The following is a 19,669-nucleotide window of genomic DNA, read 5'->3' on the forward strand; positions in this document are numbered from 1 at the left end:
ATATTTTCTTAACACCGTGATGACATGTACCAAATATGGGTGAAATCGGTTCACAACCACGCCTGATATCTCGATTATCACTTTATCATGCGAGAGTWTAAAATGTTCGGCGACACCCGAACTTAGCCCTTCCTTACTTGTTCGTAATATATTTCTAACTTTAAAGCTATACAAATATTAATTAAAATTTTCATAAATCCAAGCTCACTATTGGAACAAACAATTTARATCAAGTTTTTCAAATTATTCTTAATTGAATTTGAAGACATGAACAAAGATCAGTTTCTATCCTTCCCTTAGAAAAATACTATCATGTATACTGGAAAGTTTAGTGGTTCATGGGTTTRCGGGTTTCAAAAAATTGATTTTATTTTATTATCGTATTAAATTYTACAACACCTMTAGATTATTGTCCCAAATTTTCAAATTGATCCGAGTAACAGTTTCGGAGATACAGCCCTGAAAAMTTGTGTGCTCGATGCTAACTAATTCAAATTAGCCGTCGTTAAACGAKTTTTTTTTCGAAACTGTGWTTTTAAAGTCGGTTCGSTAGATTTCTCTACAACTACTCCACCGATTTTCAGGTCTTTGAGATACAATTCAATATCATGTCAATATGGGCGCATCTTTTTTTCAAGTTTACAATATTTTTTTTTTCCAAAAATTTCAGAACAATGTTAATAGTGTATGTGTGTAACATTAAAAATTTGTTAATAAAATTTATTATTTGAAAAAAGTGTTGAAACTATTTTTTATCTGAAGAAACCCATGTAACCCCTTAAACAAGAGAGTCATAGGTCTTATTATAAATCTGTTGAATTTTTGGAACTTACTTATATAGTGTAACCAATTGCTGAAAACTTTAGACTACTAGAGAAATATAGAACTAGATTTATTTTAGATTATGAAGAATAGGTTCCCCGAAACTCGTCCAGATAAATATTACCCTTAGGCCCTAYAGCTTCTTCTGAGCTACTGATATAGTGTCTAGACTTCTCGGTCATTTGTGGTTTCTTTCCAATTCCGTAAGCCAAGCTTGTTCGTCACTTCCTCGAGTTCGTCAATCCACCTCTATCGCGGTCTTTCCCTTGCTTTAGTGCTGGARACTGTGTCCCATACAATTTTCTTTTACGCTCTCTTGATGATACAGCATATAAGATTTTCGCCTTTTATAAGTAGGCCTAGTTCATGGTTCCACCTTATGCACCACTCGTAATTCTTTTTTATTCTTCCAAAGAATTTTCTTAGTATCCTTCTTTAGAAGATTTACAATTATGAGTAGAGTCCATGATTATGTTKTGGTTCTGTATGGAGCCATGTTATATTGCCTATTGAGTATTTGGATTCTTTCTTCGATACTCATACTTGTTGAGTTATCGGTACTGAGAAAGTGTTAGAGTTTTTAATTTAAAAAYAAGTCTAAAGTCTAAAGAGAATGCCTGTAAGCTTTCGCCATAGATTTTAAGATTTTTTGTTTTTTGCGAAATTCAAAAAGAACAGCTCTTTGAAACGAGAGTTTGAAAATATATGAGTAATTTCAGTTTTTTTCYCACAATTAGCAGAGTTTTTACATCAGAAATTTCTTTACTCCTATACTATCGTAAAGCACCACTAAAGAGCGCTTCACGTTTTAATGTGGTTTTCATCTACAAACACTTCAAGGGTTATTGTATGTATGTGAAAGGAACGCATAATTTATTACTTGTGCTAATCTACAATAGTTCATTATGTTTTGCATGATAAATAAGTATTTTAAAATCAGTGAGACCTTTAAAGCTTTTTTAAATCAAATGTTTTCTGTAAATTAAAATAAAAATATGAATTAACAAAATTAAAATAAGTGTTTTATATTTTGAAACAATGATATATATTTTATACTCACACGTATTTTCGCTTAGACGARTCATCTTAGTCTCACAACTCGTACTTATCAAACAGCCCTCATACCCATTGTTAACTGATTTCCATTATTAACTTTATTGATCAGCTTTGTGGCATTTTCACCTGAGTTAAAATCAATTGTGCAACTTTGTGGGTAAAGGAAGTTATAAGAGGACCTATTAAAATGCCCTCGCGGAGCAATGAAGTATTTGATGTGTGCAGTGACACATGAAGTCGAACAAACAAGAGCGATATCTTCAGTCAGATTTTGGATAAATATTTCCCCAAAGCWTATTTGCACTAGTTCAATACTGCCTCCTTCCCCCTTCGTCCAGCTCATTAAGCTGTGGCTTTCCTTCAGCTTTGTGCTATTTAAACCGTAAGCCCCATTAAGGTGCTCAAAAGATTTCCGAACATTTTCTGCGTGCTTAGTTCGCTTATTGGTTTGTGGCCATGACTAACGCATACCTGCATGAGCTCACATATCCAATGYCGAGGCCACGCCAGGAATTGCTCCTCTTCAACAAAGCGAGGAGCCCTAAGACAATTCCGACAAAGAAGCCAACATTATGTCAAGTGGTGTTGCCGTATTGCAAAGGCTACTGCGACATCTCCTCCTTGCATGGCGTACGCTATCTGACCAAACCAAAACTTTACTAGTCTCTTATACACATCTAGGCTACTGCGACATCTCCTCCTTGCATGGCGTACGCTATCTGACCAAACCAAAACTTTACTACTTCGAACGGTGAGTTGTGCAAGCAAAGCGCACAGTTTGAATTACAAAGCCTTATGTTTTTGTTGTTGTTTGTATGTTTTTACTGTACATTATCACAGCATCATCTGGYTGCTGCTGTTGATCGCCACCACCTGCGGCTGCCTGTATGTTTACGATGATTTAGCCGATTTGTACTATTCGCAACGCATTCAAACGATTGTCGAGGACTCCGTTTCGCCCATCTTCACTAAGCCATTCCCGGCGRTTGGCATATGTCCACGCAAYCGCATCAAYTGGCCGAAACTTATGGAGGCACATGAAGTATTTCTCGCACGAAATGCCACCGACGAAGCTGTACAGACATTTCGTCGCTTCTTCGCCATAATGGGCGATTTYAGCTTTGGCAATTTTAACGACTTGCGGCGGCTGTATCGACTTGATTTGAATCTGACACTGCTGGACGATCTGGACATAATGGAGGTAATGCGTTATGTTGGCTTCACATGCAATGAGCTGTTCGTGCAGCCTTGCCATTGGCGGCGCAATGCATACAATTGCTGCGATCTATTTTCGATGGAACGTACGGAATATGGATTTTGTTTTGTCTTCAATTCGGTAGTCACAACACGKGGGCGCGAGCGAATGGTGAATATTTCTATCGTTTGAAAGGAAATTTTACACACTTTTTTGTTGTTTTCTAGCTTAACGACCGTTATTATCCGTATCACAACGCAAAGACCAACGAGTTATCTGGTTTGGATGTTGTCATAAATCTTGACGAGACTAAGCAACCGCCAAATTTTACTTACACAAATGGAATCTATGTGAGTTAGAGATTTTTTTCTTCTTTTTTTATTCCTCTTGAATTATTACCTTATTAACTTTTTCAAGTCTTCAAAAATTTCAATTTAAATATTCTCTTATTTCTTTAACCACCTGCTTTGATTATTTTTTTGTATTAGTTAGTAACGTYCACGTCCCTCTACGATTCATCTTTCTCAAAAGTGTTTTCTTTTATACATATAGGTTATGGTAAAACAGCCGGAACAATGGCAYAGTGATCCGCGCTTTATCAAGCCTAATACATACACAAAAATACCGGTAATACCACAATTCACCTTAACTGACGAAAGAACTCGTGCGGTGGGACCAGARGAACGGCGCTGCTTCTTCCAGGTAAGTGCAGAGAATTTATAAAACCTTTACTACAGAAATTTCGTAYATTTCTATGTCATTTTGTATTMAAAAATGCGTATATGCGCAACTTCYTTTAGAACGAAAATGATCATCCTCTTTACAAGAAAATCCCAGGTTTGGAATATCGACGTGGCAACTGTTTCACACGCTGTCATCAGGAATATGTTTTCAAGCTATGCAAATGCAATTTGCGAGTGTTCTTTCCACAGGATGCAAGTGGTGAGTTCTAACGCATGCGAAACACCTACATGCATATGCATGTGCTTATATGCCCTGTAGGAAAATGTAATATTTTTACTGGATATTTCTGGTACTAGATTTATGCTCTATCTGTTAACATTAATATATGAATGATATGGCCGTTGACGATGCCGATTCATGTCCAAAGTACGTTTTCATATCTCATGAGTACTTGCTGTTTCGGTGACTATATAACCTAAAAGTAAAAAAAAGGTCAAAAAGTTGATTTCATTCAGGAATCCTAACTCGGTCACAGAAAGTTCATACCGATAAAGTGGTCGCTTCATTCTATGCGTTTTAGAGCTTATTACGTCATTATATTGAAACTATGTACTTAGCCGCTGGACAATTTATATTGGGTATACCCAAAAGTTCAGGGTCATCTCCAGTTGAAGAACTTATGGGCTCATAAATAAATTACACCAAAAAGTAAAGTTTTCTTGAAGATTCCCTCTAACAATTTTTACACTTCAAATAATCTGTGAAGAAAAAAGTTAATATAAAATTTTTACACAATAGTCGAGTTTTTGAAATAAGCCTTCCAAATTTTTTAGGCTTAATCCGATGTAAGAACCTGCATTAGAACTTTCYAGAAGGAAGCGCCGAAGACAATATAAAGTATATATAAATGATCAGTATGTCGAGCTGAGTCGATTTAGCCATGTCCGTCCGTCTGTCTGTATTTAGACGAACTAGTCCCTCAGTTTTTAAGATATCGCTTTGAAATTGTGCAAACGTCATTTTCTCTTCAAGAGGCTGCTTATTTGTCGGCACTGCCGATATCGGACCACTATAACATATAGCTGCCATATAAACTGAACGATCGGAATCAAGTTCTTGTTTGGAAAACTTTCACATTTGACAAGATATATTCACGAAATTTGGTATAGATTATTTTCTAAGATAATAATGTTATCTCCGAAGAAATTATTCAGATCGGTTATCTATAACATATAGCTGCCATACAAACTGAATGATCGGAATGAAATGCTTGCATGGGAAACTTCCTCATTTGACTATACATCTTCACGAAATTTTACATGAATTACTGAACACAAAGTTCGGTGCAGCCGAAAATAACGGTTTTTCTTGTTAACGATTCACTAACTTATGTTACAAATATGTAGCATAAAAATTTCAACTTCCGCTGTAATATATAACCATTTTTAACCAAAACTCAAATTTTCTTTCAATGTGAGTGGATTCTATTATATCGATTTTTCTTCGACTAAAAACTTTTGGAAAGTGAAGTTACGTTATTTTTTACTTTAGGTGACGACGTATACATTTTTTAAGACCTTTAATCACCCCCATGACAAAGGATATAGAAGCGAGTTACTGATTATAAAAAATTTTACCACATGAACTTTATCCTTAGACATTTTCTTACAGGGTATATGAACTGCGCATTGCAAAGTGTGCAACTGTTCAATTGCAGATACATGAGGTTCTTCGAAGAATTATCTATTTTTTCACACATTTTCCCATTTTTCTTTCATTCCAATCATCGTATAGATAATATAACGGCATGTACTGCAAAGGATTTCAAGTGTCTCTATGAATACAGAGGTGGCTTTAGTGCGTTAATGTGTAGCACCACTCAGTACAAATGCATACTTCTGCACACCAACACAACAGCACTTTAATGCGCTCACACTATAATAAATTCGAGCAAGCACCATTGTGATTTGCACTTGTTTAACTTCACTYAATTCGCATTTTTTCTAAGAAGTTACTGCTCTATTGATTTGTACTTTGCAGAAGTTTTCAACACCGACAATCTCGTGGCGGAAAGCCAGTATGTTGAGGAAGTGTCCAATCACACAATGATTTGTAACTGTTTGAATAACTGCCAACAGATGATATACGTCACCAATTACATAAGTATGCCGCTAGAAGAGTGAGTTAAACTTATATACAGTTGCGAATTAAAGGTCTTATGAGATTTGTGTTTCGTATTATCGTTTCTATTAGTGAATATAAAAATATGTTATTAGTTGAGTTCAAAATTGACAAAAGGCGATAAGGAAGAGACRCACCGTTTCAGCCACAAAGTCTTCTTTGGCTTCAATGAATGGAAATTTGACCCAAACTACATTTCCATTATGTACGAGTATAATATTATATATATAGTATATATTATATATATATATATATTATAGTATATATTAGGGTTAGAAGAAGGTGTGAACTGATTTTATTTATTTTTGAGAAAGAATTTCCAAATATTTTATTTAGATAACTCCCACACCAGCTTCATAAAACTCGTCTAAAAGCACTTTGTCAATTTATGAGGGTCCAAATAATGAACTTTTATAGGAGTTCTAGGTACCACATTGAATTGGCATTATAAACTGTTTCAGTGGGATCCCCTTTTTAACATCGAACATTAAACCTAACCTGACCTAACTCTCGGGAGAAAGGTACTGGGGAAGATTTATTGTCTGTCCGTATTGATAACGGCGAATAAAGAATGAGGAACGATGAGCTCTACGAGACATACGACGACATTAACGTACATGTAGTTCAGGGAATTAAGAGACAGTACGCTGACTAGGTCATGTCATCCAAGACGAGTCGTCAGATGCAGAGGAAGAAGCCCTCTACTCCGTTGGAAAGACCAGGTGAAGAAGGACCTAACTATACTGGGAATTTCCGATTGCCGCCAAACCACAAAAAGAAAAAACGACAGGCGCGTTGTTGTAAACTTGCCTATAAAGATAGAACCTAAACTTGGCTTTATGACAAATATATCGRTCAATGTGAGAGGTCCAAGATATATGTCATAAAGTCAACATGAAATTTTATACCGTTATGTAAAATAAAGTGAATTATTTAGATGGAGACTAATATGGGAAGTGAGCGTGGTTTTAGTTCCATTTCGACTATTTCCAAATTCTAACCATGTAAAGATAGTTCCGAAGAGTTGCTGAAGAAAGAAATTTCGCCAAAAAGTGGGTCATGATACGCTTTTTGTCAAATATTTATACCGAATTGCCTTTAAATCTATTGTATTATCTTAACCACTAATTGCTTGTGTGTTTTCCTGTTTTCTATTGTAATACATACATTATTTTTAAAAAGACTTAAATAAGCAGGTMTTTAAGATTTTTTCGAACCAAAATTATATGTATATTAAAATAATTTAAGAATTTCGTTATATCTACATTTTATTAACTGCGAACACTTCTTCTACTCCATTTCACTCCAATCTCAGCATTAATGCCATAAAGGAGGTAAAGAAGGTACACCTGGATGTGCACTACGCCTCCAACTATATGATGAGCTACAGCACACGAATCCGTTACACTTTCGTCGAGTTGCTAGGTGAGTGCGAGTAGCCAAGTAACAAAAACTTCATAACAAAAAGTGCAATAACTTTTTCACTTTGCGCGTTAACCGCTTGGACTTAGACATGGTTTTGCGTTGTCACTTTTTTGTATGATTTTCTGATTTCGCTTTTCCACTTTTCTCCTCARTTTTAAGCACTTTTTTGTTTCGTTGCGAGTTTTGTTTGTTCTCTGACACTTCCAATTTGCCACTTTTATTGGTTGCTGCAACTTTCTTTTTTGCGCAATTTATTCACACTTTCAATTTCGTTTCAATATTGTTGCCATTCAAATCGGAATTAAACGTGCAGTTTTAGCTTTTTCTCTGCTCCGCTCTGGCTAAATCCCTGTCATTGTGTATGTGTTTGCTGTTTTTCTTTCGCCAGCTAACTTCGGYGGCATTATGGGCCTTTTTCTGGGCGCCTCGCTGATGAGTGGCGTTGAGCTCTTCTACTACTTCACCATTGGCCTTTATACATATCTGCGTCAGCGCGGCTATATTTCCCCTGGATTCAATTTCTCTTTAAACAGCAGMATAAATTTTGCGAGTTTAAAGCATAAAAAGATGTTGAAGAAACGCAAACGATTTATTTATAATATGAGACATTGAAATATATGGTTAAAAAATCATATGAAATTTTATGAGACAAAACTAATAATTTAAGTTGAGATTGTAAGAAGTTATTGTACAGGTTTTGCCAATCTTGTATTGTATAATAAACAGTTAACATTTCAATTAGAATTAACTTTTCGCATTTCTATCAAAAACTTTTTCACTCGTTGTATGAGAATTTAGATCCTTAATGTTTATTGAATCAGACAGAAWGCACTAAGTGTCATGTTAAGTGAATGCTCATGTGATGCCAGGGTCAGTTTTATTTGCATAGAGGGATATGTTTATATATTTATAAACTAGGGTGGGCCAAAAAATCAAATGAAAAAATCTTTATGACAGCCACGGTCCATGTCCAGGACGACCACCAATAACAACTAATGATCAACTCGTCAATCAAATTAAGGAATTGGTGCTTTAGAAACGACGATTAACAGTCAGAGATCTTACTGGCACTTTTGGAATATCGAAAGAATACTTCAAAACCATTTTAAAAGATCAATTGGACCTAAAAAAAATGAAAACACGATTCGTTCCAAAATCACTCAATTTTTTTGAAAAACAACGCCGCGTTAACGTTTGGGACAATGCTTTCTGAATACCAGGTGTCATGAAACGTGTTATTAATGGTGATGAGTTGGATCTATTCATACATGCCAAAGCAAGGTTAAGTTCAGGATTACGACATAGATTTTGAGTAATAAAATTTGTTAAAATTAAGATTTTTAAAATTAAGCATGAAGCCTTCCTTTTCCCCTTTATAATTTATAGGGTCTCCGACGTTCCATTCTGGCTATTAAAAACTTCAACACAAACTTAATATACCTTGGTCGGGGTATAAACATATTTCAGTGTTATTGATATTAGAAATTAAGAATCGCAAAGCGCCACCTGTTAATATTAATTTGAAGTGACCAAGCTTCACCAGACTTTTTTTTATATAAACAATTAAAAAAGTTAAAATTCTTAAGAAAAAAATGAAAAAAATTAAACAAATTTTCTTTGTTCACCCTAATATAGACATAATTATATACAAACATACATCTATAGCAACATATATGGTATTTAGTGCAAGTATTTATTCGCTTGAATTGCAGACAAACTTTCAAATCAAATCTGAATATTTTAATGCAACCTTGTGAATTGTAAAATCGTAGAAAATGCAATATTTATGCAGAAGTAAATGTAATCCACAAACAACATTCATTATTCAAGCTACTGAATCACTGACTGCGAGAACAAGTCAAGTGCCAGTGGTAAAGCAAATATTGTATAAACAGATAAACATGATAAAATAAATGTACTTATATGTACTTACATACAYATATACATGAATGCATATATAATATATACCCTCATATATACATAAACTTTCACACAAACATTTGCTAGTTTGTAGTATTTATATACTTTATGATTCTGTGCAGGAACCGATGCTTGACCATCGCTCATAGTGGCCGCACTGATTGCAGATACTTTCATGCAGCTCATGCAAATCACTTATGCCTGTATACCACCACTATTAAGGGTACACAGATTGCATAAATATATTTGAACATATGTATGTTAGTATGTGTGTGCTTCCTTATTTCTTTGGAAATTGTTCGCAATCAAAATATTTTGCAACGGCTGACCACAAGCCACTACTACTATTCAAGCATAAGGGTCATTATTGTGAGTAAGTTGCAGCAATAATAAAACAACAGTAACAACTAAAACCAATAATAAGTACTGCAASGGATAGATAGCAAAACTAAATTGTTTGGCTTTATAATAAAAATATTCGTTTGCCTTGCTTTTGAATGACTTAAATGTAGTCAGAAAGCGCTTCTATTTAATGTGGTAGACGAAACGAAATTAGAAGTTTTTGAAATTGACAAAATATTAAGACCTACAAAATACTAAAATGCGGAAGTAAAAAATGTTATTGAAAGCAAAAACCAGAAACACAAATTAACATAACATAACATGTGAAAAAGAATAGATCTGAAAAAATCGATGGTTTTTGATGGTGTCAAACAGAAATTTCTAAACGTTTTTTAGCAGCTGTGGATCCAGAGCTATGGTGATATAACAAGAGCGTCTTTTATAATTAGCTACTAAAACCGGGTAAAATCATTAATGGGGAACACTACCGACAGCAACTCTTCAAATTGAAGTGAGCGATTGYCGAAATACACCCAGAATTTGTGACTCGACACGGGAGGACATATCCATAGTAACACAATGCTYGGCCTMATGTTGCAATACCGGTTAAAAATAATTTGGTAAAGAGCGCTTGGAATTTTTGCCACAGTTCTTTTGGGATACTTTGAATGACAAAAGTGCAAGTTTTGTTGTTATGGACCAAATTTCATGTTTTTTTCCATTTTACAAATAAGATTACTTTAAAACAAAATAATGAGATTTTCAGACATTTTTACAACGTTCTTTCAATTCACGAAACAGTTCTTACAGTCAATTTCCGAAAAATTTTGCCAAAAATTCACGAATAATTCCGGCATYTGAAATAGAATTCTTTGTTGACAGTTTGRCTGGTCGGAAGGAGCGCACGTCCCCTCAATAATCGAAGAGAACTGTCAACTTAACCTTGATTTTTGAGCTCCCTTGACGTGTTTTTTTCGGCTTCGGCTCGCCTTTTTCGGGTCGTAAGCATAGATCCAAGACTCAGAGTCAATAATAATACGTTCCATGACATCCTGGTAGTCGGAAAGCGTAATTTTTGGAGTAAATCGTGTTTTCACTTTTATTTTCAAATGATCTTTCAAAATGGTTTTATTGATCCTTTCGATATTCCAGCGATACCAGTAAGATCTCTTATTGTTAATGCAAATATAAGAATATATCGACGAATTGGTTTTCGCGCGAAATTAAAATTAAAAAGTCTTACTATTTGTTGCCAACAGTAATATAACATACATATGTATGTCTTTATATATAATAAATCGACTCTCACGCTTTTATCTTTTCTGAAAGACCAACATTAACGGGATTAGAATTGGGTTCCGCCGCCACTAATTATGTATATTACAATTATCTCTATCTGGTTCCACCGAATGTTATCTAACATTCGAGAGAAGTGGAAAATGTGTAAATACATAGACATAGTTATTTACTCTTTTTCCAAAAATTCCATAGTTCTGTAGTATCTTTTCCAAGGAAAAAGCGAGCACCATTACAAAACTGAATTAACATAGCAGCATTTTAACAGTTATTTTCAATACTTAACTTCACCATTTCTACTCATCGGTGTCRCATATGTAAATGATTTTAGTCTAAAGTTATATGGAAATTTCTCAAAAATTTACAAAATTGTCTTAAGAAAGTACATAAATTTTTTTTTTAATTTTATTTATTTTTAATTTTTAAATACATCTTTAGTTTGTAGTGATGGTCAACAGCTTTCCAAATATAAACATTGTTACTCAATTCTACTTTTATTAGAACATGTTCGCACACAACAGCACCTTCCTACACGCACGCACGCTTTCTTCATGTCGCACACACACACCATAAGAGACGACAAACCAGCAACACTTNTACTGTTTGTGATTTTCAATTTTTTTTTTTTTTAACTATTGAGAAATTATTTTCCAAAGCTAAATTTTAGTGCATAAATGATAAAGCAGTTACTCGATTATACAAGTTTCACATTTATTTGTTTTCAAGACCTGAATCCTTCCATAAACGTCCAATCTCTTTGATTACCAAACAATTACAACACTCTGCCGGTTCASACAAAGCTTTCATATTCCAGACTAGTTGTCACCGGAATTCCTATATTTTAGTATAATAACGAAAGAGCGATGCGCTTGAAATAATTATATACGCCAGTAATTCTCCGCTTCCAACGACCGCAAGAACGCTTCAAGTACTCAATTAAGCTYATAGCCGAAATACCCACAAATAGACCCGCTATGCCGCCATAGGAAACTATAAATATTTTGGTACAATAGTGAAATTTAAAATTTTGAACAAATCACTTAGTAATTCCGGTACTCACCGAGCAAATCCACCCAAGTGGCGACCAATACGGAACGGTAGGAAAAGAAAGTCGCTTGCTCATAAAATATTTGAAACTCACTCAAGTTAGCATATACATACAGTAGTTCGYCACTGCAAATTAAGGCAAATAGCTACAATTTTATAAACAACATTTGTAACGATATTTTACTCCCAAGGATCTAAGAAAAGTGCTCCGTTATATTTTATGTAGTGACAGTTGTGATAGCAGGAACAATTCAAGCCGCTTTTATACAAAGCCTCCTTGTAGTRATTTTTGCTCACATAATATTCAATGAAATCATCTAGGTTGTTTAAACAGCCKACATTTGCAAGGTTGCAAAATTGGGTTGTATTCTTGAGTGCCTCGGTGACGTTTTTACTACTGGGTTGTGTTGCTACGGTACAATTGAACTTATTGTGGGCATATTTTAAGCGGCATTTGCGCATGCAAGTTCTTTCAGTAATGCCCTTCCTTTTCTTTTCACTCTGCAATAAGAAGTAATTTTAAGATACAGCATTGTATTTTTGTAATCTAAAATTTCGCTTTGCAATAAGAAGTAAACTTACGGTAAAATAGCAACGTCAGAACATTGGAAGTATAGATGCTATTTCCGGGTCAGATGTAAAGCGTACTGGATTGAWCACGATTACTGTACGTTTGGACTCAAGAAATATAGCTTCGATATCCGGCTCCGTACTGGACTCGTGAACAACTAGCTGTCAAAATTATTTTTTACAAATTCATTATATTTATTAACTATTTTATTCCAAATAAGTTTTACTAAAAATATTGCATTTATTATTAATGGTTCAATAAACCATACTCTTAGAATAACCTCAAAATATATGGCTTATATTTTCTGACCCTAAACTGATCTGATTTCAAGCTTCTTACCCACAGCTGCAAACGACATAATTGTTTTTCGGAAAAGACAACAGAATAGCTAATACGACGAGGGGTGCCGTGTCGCAGTGGAGAGAAAACAGACTGCCTTCTTCGCACCGTTACAATCGACGCATTTGCAGACTTAAAATTTGAGATGCCGAAATGAGTAAGTACGAAGAGCGAACAGGGGTAATGGCCGACAGGGGCAATGCTCAAAAATTCTACGAAAAGATGCGGCGACTACCAGAAGGTTTCAAGACCGGAGCACACTATTGTCGAGCCCCTAAAGGTGATCTAGGGACTGATGCCACGAAATTATGGAGGCAACACATCTCCAGCATGTTAAACGACAGTAAAGCCATAACACCAGGAGATGGGGAACCCGATTTTCCAATCGATGACGATGGAGCGGACGTTCCATTGCCCGATTAAGAAGACGTTCGAATTACTACCCGAACTTCTTCAAAGGAGGGCAATGAAAATCCCCATCCATCGTCACCGATTGGAAAATCGGGTTTACCATCTCCTACTGTGTAATTTTTTCACTGCTATTCAACAGGCTGGAGAAGTGTTCTCTTCATAATTTCAGTAGAACACTTCTGGGGGTCTTACAAGAGTTTGCTACAGTCTTAAAACGTTCTGATAGTCATCGCATCTTTTCACAGAATTTTCAAGCATTACCACTGTCAGCCAGCTTGTTAAGCTTTTCGTACTCACGCCTTTCGGTCTCTCTCTCTCTTTTTGTCTGCAAATGCGTCCCGCTTCCCTCTTTAACTCTCGGTATCTATGTCATCTGCGTACCCCAGTGTTGTGAGAGGTTGTAACATTGCGAGATAGGCAGTCTGGTCCTCGTCATACCAGCTGCTCTTTTACTTTATTGCTGCTTTGGTAAAGGGAAGGACTTTGTCTATCTCGGAACTAGCAAAAAAAAACCACAAACAATGTCAACTTGGAGATCAAATTCAAATAAACTCTTACCAACAGGTGCTAATTGGGATCCTTAGCCAATTGAGAAGCAGATTACCTTCTTAACGAACAAAAATTATTTTCTGTACGTCTCTTATTTTATCTGTCCTATTACACAGCTCAGAAACATGAACAAAGACGAACCGAGATGAGAACGTACTTGGAATTGTTCTCCGCAAACTGCTACCATTCAAGAGCCATGGCGGGACAACGGAGACAAGGGTGCACAAGCTTCTAATGGAAGGACTAAGTGCATAGGGACCTTTCTGCACTTGAAATGTGCTCGCATTGGGCAACAGACAAAATTTTGGGATCTCGACGCAGAACGATCCACGGAGGTAGTGGAGAAGAAGAAGAAAAAGAAGATCATATAAGTTTTAATTTCATTTTTCTGTACATATTTTTCCATTAAATAATTCAATAAAAAGATCTCTAGTAACGCACATAAATTTCAACATTTTCTAATTTTAAATAAATACCGTAATTATTTAGAATTTTCTACGATCAAAAGCAAAATTACACAACAAAATATTTCTGACAAAACTTTCAAGCTTTGCAACAACATCGTCGAATCCCTTTTCTTCATACTTGATTCCAAATAAAATTGTTTGCTCATCTTTCAAAATTTTAAGTTCCTCATTCACATAGATTATATTTGTAACACGTCTTTTGCTCGTGAGATTTCCGCTTCAGTGATGCCACGAACTGACACTTTACCTGCACGTCAAGAAGTAAGTGGCAAGCTTGCCGGAGTGAAAGTGCAAGCGTGCATGCTTTGCGAAAAGCTGTCAGTGAAAGTTCAACAAGATTTCACTTGATGTAAATTTTCACATTTCGATTTCCTCCTTCACTTGGTTGCTGCATTAGTTGGTCTTGGCGTTGGTGTTGGAGAATGTAGAGAAACTGTGGCAACTACATATACTCCCACGTTTCGTGGCGGCAACATGTGTTGCATACTGCAAGTTGGGACCACACATTAAAATGCAGATGAAGCGCAAAACTTTTTCGGAAATGCGAAATTTCAAATGAAGTACTGTTGCATAATGCAACAGTTCGCATGTGCGTGAAGAAGCATGTGTGTGTGAGTGTGCGCTCTTGGCGAATATGCAGGAGATACGAATACCAAACCAAGGGTTTGCTACAGTCTTGAAGGAAACATTGCAAATATACACAGATATGTATGTTGTTTGCAGGTCTTTTTAAAGGTATTAGGGATGTCCATTATACTAAGTTAGTTTTACTAAATTTTTAATACGAATTTGAAGTGTTCAGGTCTAATCATTTTGAAATCTTCATTTGAAAATATTATATATATAATTATACACTTTCTTCTCTTCCTAAAATAATTCGAAATATAACAACATTACATTTATTTTTACCTTAAGAAAGATCCAACCTAGAAGACCCCATAAAAGTAAGTTCAGAATATAGGTGATATCTACAAATCGTCAACTAAAATACAAAATAGATCATCGAAAAAAGCAAAACCGAGCATTTAATTGCTTTTGATTCACTACATTATGTCAGTAGTTACCAATATATAACCATTTTATAACCACTGTATAAGCATTTTATAACCACGGAATAACCAGTTTATAACCGAAACTAAAATTTTGTTTCAATTCGAGTGGCTTCTATTATCCCGATTTTCCTTCGCCTGTAAACTTATGAAAAGAGATGTTCCGTGTTCTTTTTTTTTTTTTGCATTTTAGAGGACAAAATATTCTTACGACTCAAGAGATATCCATATACTCGTTTGCTGAAGATGCATCAGACCATCTCAAAAACAAGTCTGCTCTGCGTGAAACGATTCGACGCAATTATTTTCTCGGGCACGCACTTCAAATTTAGAAATTTTTCTTCGAACTTCGGGTTCGTGAGCATACTGGTACCAATTAGCTTACGTCAACTTATCCGCAATAAGTCAATATTTAAATTCTGCAAAATAGATTTGAACTTACGGTCATGATTTTTRTTCTCTCTTATTGYCGCTCTCTCTTACTCTCTGTCTCTYTCTTCTTCTTATATTTGAGGAAAATACTTTTTGTAGCCGAAATGTCAATGAACCGTAATCAACCAATCAAATCTGAAACTTTTCAAATGCATGGCAAACAAAGTTATTGTGAGACGAGTAAGGAAGGGCTATATTCGGGCAACACCAAAATTTAAAGTTTAAAATACATATAGTGAGATGTCTCGAAAAATATATTAAATTTATTTTATTTGGCGGAAAATTTCGATAAATTTCGCTCATTGAATAATCTGTAATCTAAGCGAGCAATAAATTAAATCGAGAAAATCGTATCCACATCTATGACATACTAACTCACAACTCTTCAAACTCAATTAACCAAAATAAATGAAAAATTTGTTGTCGCTGTCTCTCATCAGTGAAGATTTCGACGCATTTGAAGCGGAAACCCAAGCAAACAAGACAATAGTCAATATCCACATGTCTGCACAATATATAACATGGTGTGTACTACAAATGCGTGCAACTGACACAAAGACTAGCTATAGAGAATGCGTTCCAATAATCTAAACGACAAGAAAGCAGATTGAAAAGCGAAATGAAAAAATCACAGCAGATAAATAAACGCATAAAATCTGATGTTATAGAACTCGTTGCAGATGTGATGCTKTCCCATCACCTGTTCGATGTTTATTTTCAAGGCAACGACATGGCGAGCACACACACACATACACACATATACATAAGCGAGCAGTTGAGTATGGATACATATATTATATGAACTTGCCAAGACGTGGCATGCACAGACCATGTCGCCGCAGGTAAATAAATTGGTGGTTAGAATATAATTTAGCCCAAAAAAGTGAAATACTCAAAATGTGAAACAAAAACAAAAAYATATARTAAAAATAAAAAGTATTGGGTTTCCACTTTTATAACAATGGATACGAAAATAACATAAGAGACGGGCTAAATATGATTTCGGTTGCATTCTGAAGTGAACTTTTTTTTCGAAATAGAAGAGCTGATGAAAATACTAGTTTGAAGAAATATATTTTAGAAAAATATCAAAACGGATTATTAGATATTTGATACACAAATACCAATTCATCGACAAATCTGTTAGATATTACGATACAAAGTACTCAACTCACTCTCAAATACTCGCAAATTTCATATTTTAAATGGGTAGAAATTTACGAAATTTAAAAACAAATTTTTCGAATTTATTTTAAAAGCAAATATCTGTTGGTATTTATATAATATTTAAAAATTAAAATATTGAAAAATACTACAAAATTTAAAAATATTTTCTTAGCCCAAATAAATCAAAAAATAATAATAATGTATTTTAAATTTCCAAAATATAATGCTTCATAATTATCAGTTACCATTTTTTAAAAATAATTTCGAAAAACTGCATTCTACATTTATTGAATTCAATTTTCTACTAAATACTTCCAAAATTGATTTTCCTTCGCCAACTTCAAACATTTCTACTGTTAGCACTATTTTAATGCCCGCCACTGTATATTTTTACGGCGCATTGGCTTGGAAAGAAAGGACGCGTAAACCAGGTGGGACTATGGAATATGGCTGACGTGATAAGGAAGTATTATAACAGAAATAATCGATTTTCAACGCATTTCAAGTGAATTGAACCGAAAGAATGGGTAAAAAAAACTATTATTAGCAAAAAAAGTTTTGTTGCGTAAAGGAATATATATGTAAGTATACGTGCGTAGGAGGTTACGTAAATACGTCAAACACATATATTTAAAGCAGAGGATTTAAATGAGTTCCAAAGTTCCAGAAGAAAGTGTGTTATGACTCCCAAGTGTCTATATGTAAAGGACCGTCTTATGTATGATGTGTCAACATGGTACTCGGCATTTTGTACTACTACAAAAATGAATAAGCTGGCTAATCACTTTCGAAATAAAGTATCCTTTATTACGTTTGCCAGGCAATTTATAACACCTAGAAGGAAAAGTCACTTCAGCATGACGGGTTGTGTCAATTTAACCATTTCCATCTTTATACACGCGAGTTAGTCCCACAGTTTTTAAGATAAAGAGTAACCTGAACAGATTCAAGAGCTGCCATTTTATCTAGAAAAAAACGGCTTACTGTGGTTTGTAGGCCGGTGGAATCATCGATCTATATTTCCTCTCAGTGATGCCGGTGAGAACGTAACCGTCAATGGCGACCATTATCGAGCCAATCCTGCTTAGATTCAGATGTGTCATTCGCCAGTTACCAGACGGCAWGTTCGAGCGAGTCTTCGAAAATAGGACTCATTGGATGGACTATCTGAGACGTAGCCGCGACAAATATTTGAAGGAGATAATCTTCAAAAAATATATGCCACATAATGTCCTTTTTAATAATAATAAAYATTCCCCATTAAATTTGAGGTTTCTGTGCTTTCGTTTTTTAAAGTAGGAAAACTGCATCACCCTTTATTATACGCATACCTGTTATAATATTTCGTGCTCAACATATGTACGTCGATGAACTTCAATTGGCACGTTGGTTTATCCAAAAAAACTTTGCTTTAAATGCATTATGTTGATGCTTTACTTTACTCAGTTGTCTGACTAAACCATGCACGCTGCTGACTGAAGTCCAAACTACGCATTAAATTAAGAAGTTGAAAGGTCCGTGAACCTTTATACTCATTTTCAAATATACATACAATACTTAAGCGAAGAACAGAACAGAGATTACCGATAAGMAAGGCTGCATGATTTTAGCTTGAGAAAAAATCTTTTATGTATTAGAGATGATATAAGAGCAGGTAAATTCCAAAAACACACAAGGAATGAAATACAATCAATTTATACCCACCATTTGTTCWTTTAATGCAACCAATCCAATCGGGTATAAAAGAACGTGGTGCGAAGGAGAAATTATTCAGTGTTCTACAACAAGTGAAGAGTGTTACACAGTTTAAAAAATTCCTAAAACATCCTTTTAAGTTTCTTAAATCCAAATGAAGACGGTCATCGCAMTCTGTTTATTACTTGCTGTGGTAAGTGCCTGCTGAATTTTATATTTTCATTTCGTAGTAATTAAATTTCATTAATTTTTCTTCAGACTTCAGCCGAATATGTGGTGAAAAACGAGGAGAACTTGCAGCAATTCCGCCGAGAATGCGCCACCGAACTGAAAGTACCCGCAGAACATATAGAACAATTTCGCAAATGGCAATTCCCCAATGACTCCRTCACACAGTGCTATTTGAAATGTGTTTTTGAAAAATTCGGTMTCTTCGATGCTGAGACTGGTTTCAACGTGGAGCACATTCATCAGCAGYTGCAGGGCGCCGAAGTGGCCCCACCTGGCGATGCCGACCATGATGACGTCATTCACGACAAGATCGCCGCCTGTGTCGACACTAATGAACAGGGTTCAAACGCTTGTGAATGGGCTTATCGTGGTGGCGTTTGCTTCATTAAGGAGAACTTGCAATTAGTGAAGCACAGCGTTAAGCCACAAGCTTAAATTAATATTAACTGGAGACTGATTTATTTTACATTTAATAAATACATTTAAAAAATAGTTTTAAAATTCTCAGACATAAAAAAAATTATTATATTTTAAAATCTTTCGAGTATTTTATGGTGGCTGCATGTATCTGCATACGTACTTGTACCGACGGCAGCACCTGAAGTCTTGCTTGAGCTCGCACCGTTTCATCTAGTGATCGGTCAGGTAGCCAAGTACGCTCTGCTACAATTCACAGCAGAAAGATGTGGCAGAGGTAAGATAATCTCGTCCCAGCGGATGAAAGAGTTAAGTGGTACTATACTATTAATCCTTCTGAATTGAATTATTCCACTCTCAAGCTACTGCTTAG

The 19,669-nt window shown here is 35.2% G+C and overlaps 2 protein-coding genes across 2 annotated transcripts; both read left to right on the forward strand.

Annotated features, from left to right (window-relative positions):
• The first annotated feature begins 2,334 nt into the window (after window positions 1-2,334).
• LOC108970175 (pickpocket protein 19) lies at window positions 2,335-7,975 on the forward strand. Its single transcript, XM_018935382.1, is given in 8 exon segments — window positions 2,335-2,547; window positions 2,717-3,244; window positions 3,301-3,423; window positions 3,626-3,775; window positions 3,874-4,015; window positions 5,798-5,936; window positions 7,254-7,363; window positions 7,752-7,975. Coding segments are annotated over 8 exon segments (1,629 nt in total).
• Window positions 7,976-18,712: 10,737 nt separating this feature from the next.
• Window positions 18,713-19,371, forward strand: LOC108970186 (general odorant-binding protein 99a). The gene is made up of 2 exons (XM_018935397.1): window positions 18,713-18,841; window positions 18,907-19,371. The coding sequence occupies exons 1-2, from the start codon at window positions 18,803-18,805 to the stop codon at window positions 19,312-19,314; spliced, it is 447 nt and encodes a 148-aa protein (XP_018790942.1). The 5' UTR covers window positions 18,713-18,802; the 3' UTR covers window positions 19,315-19,371.
• The last annotated feature ends 298 nt before the right edge of the window (window positions 19,372-19,669 follow it).

Source organism: Bactrocera latifrons, unplaced genomic scaffold (genome assembly GCF_001853355.1).
Source record: "Bactrocera latifrons isolate USDA-ARS-PBARC rearing strain unplaced genomic scaffold, ASM185335v1 scaffold_29, whole genome shotgun sequence".
Taxonomy (NCBI): Eukaryota; Metazoa; Arthropoda; class Insecta; order Diptera; family Tephritidae; genus Bactrocera; species Bactrocera latifrons.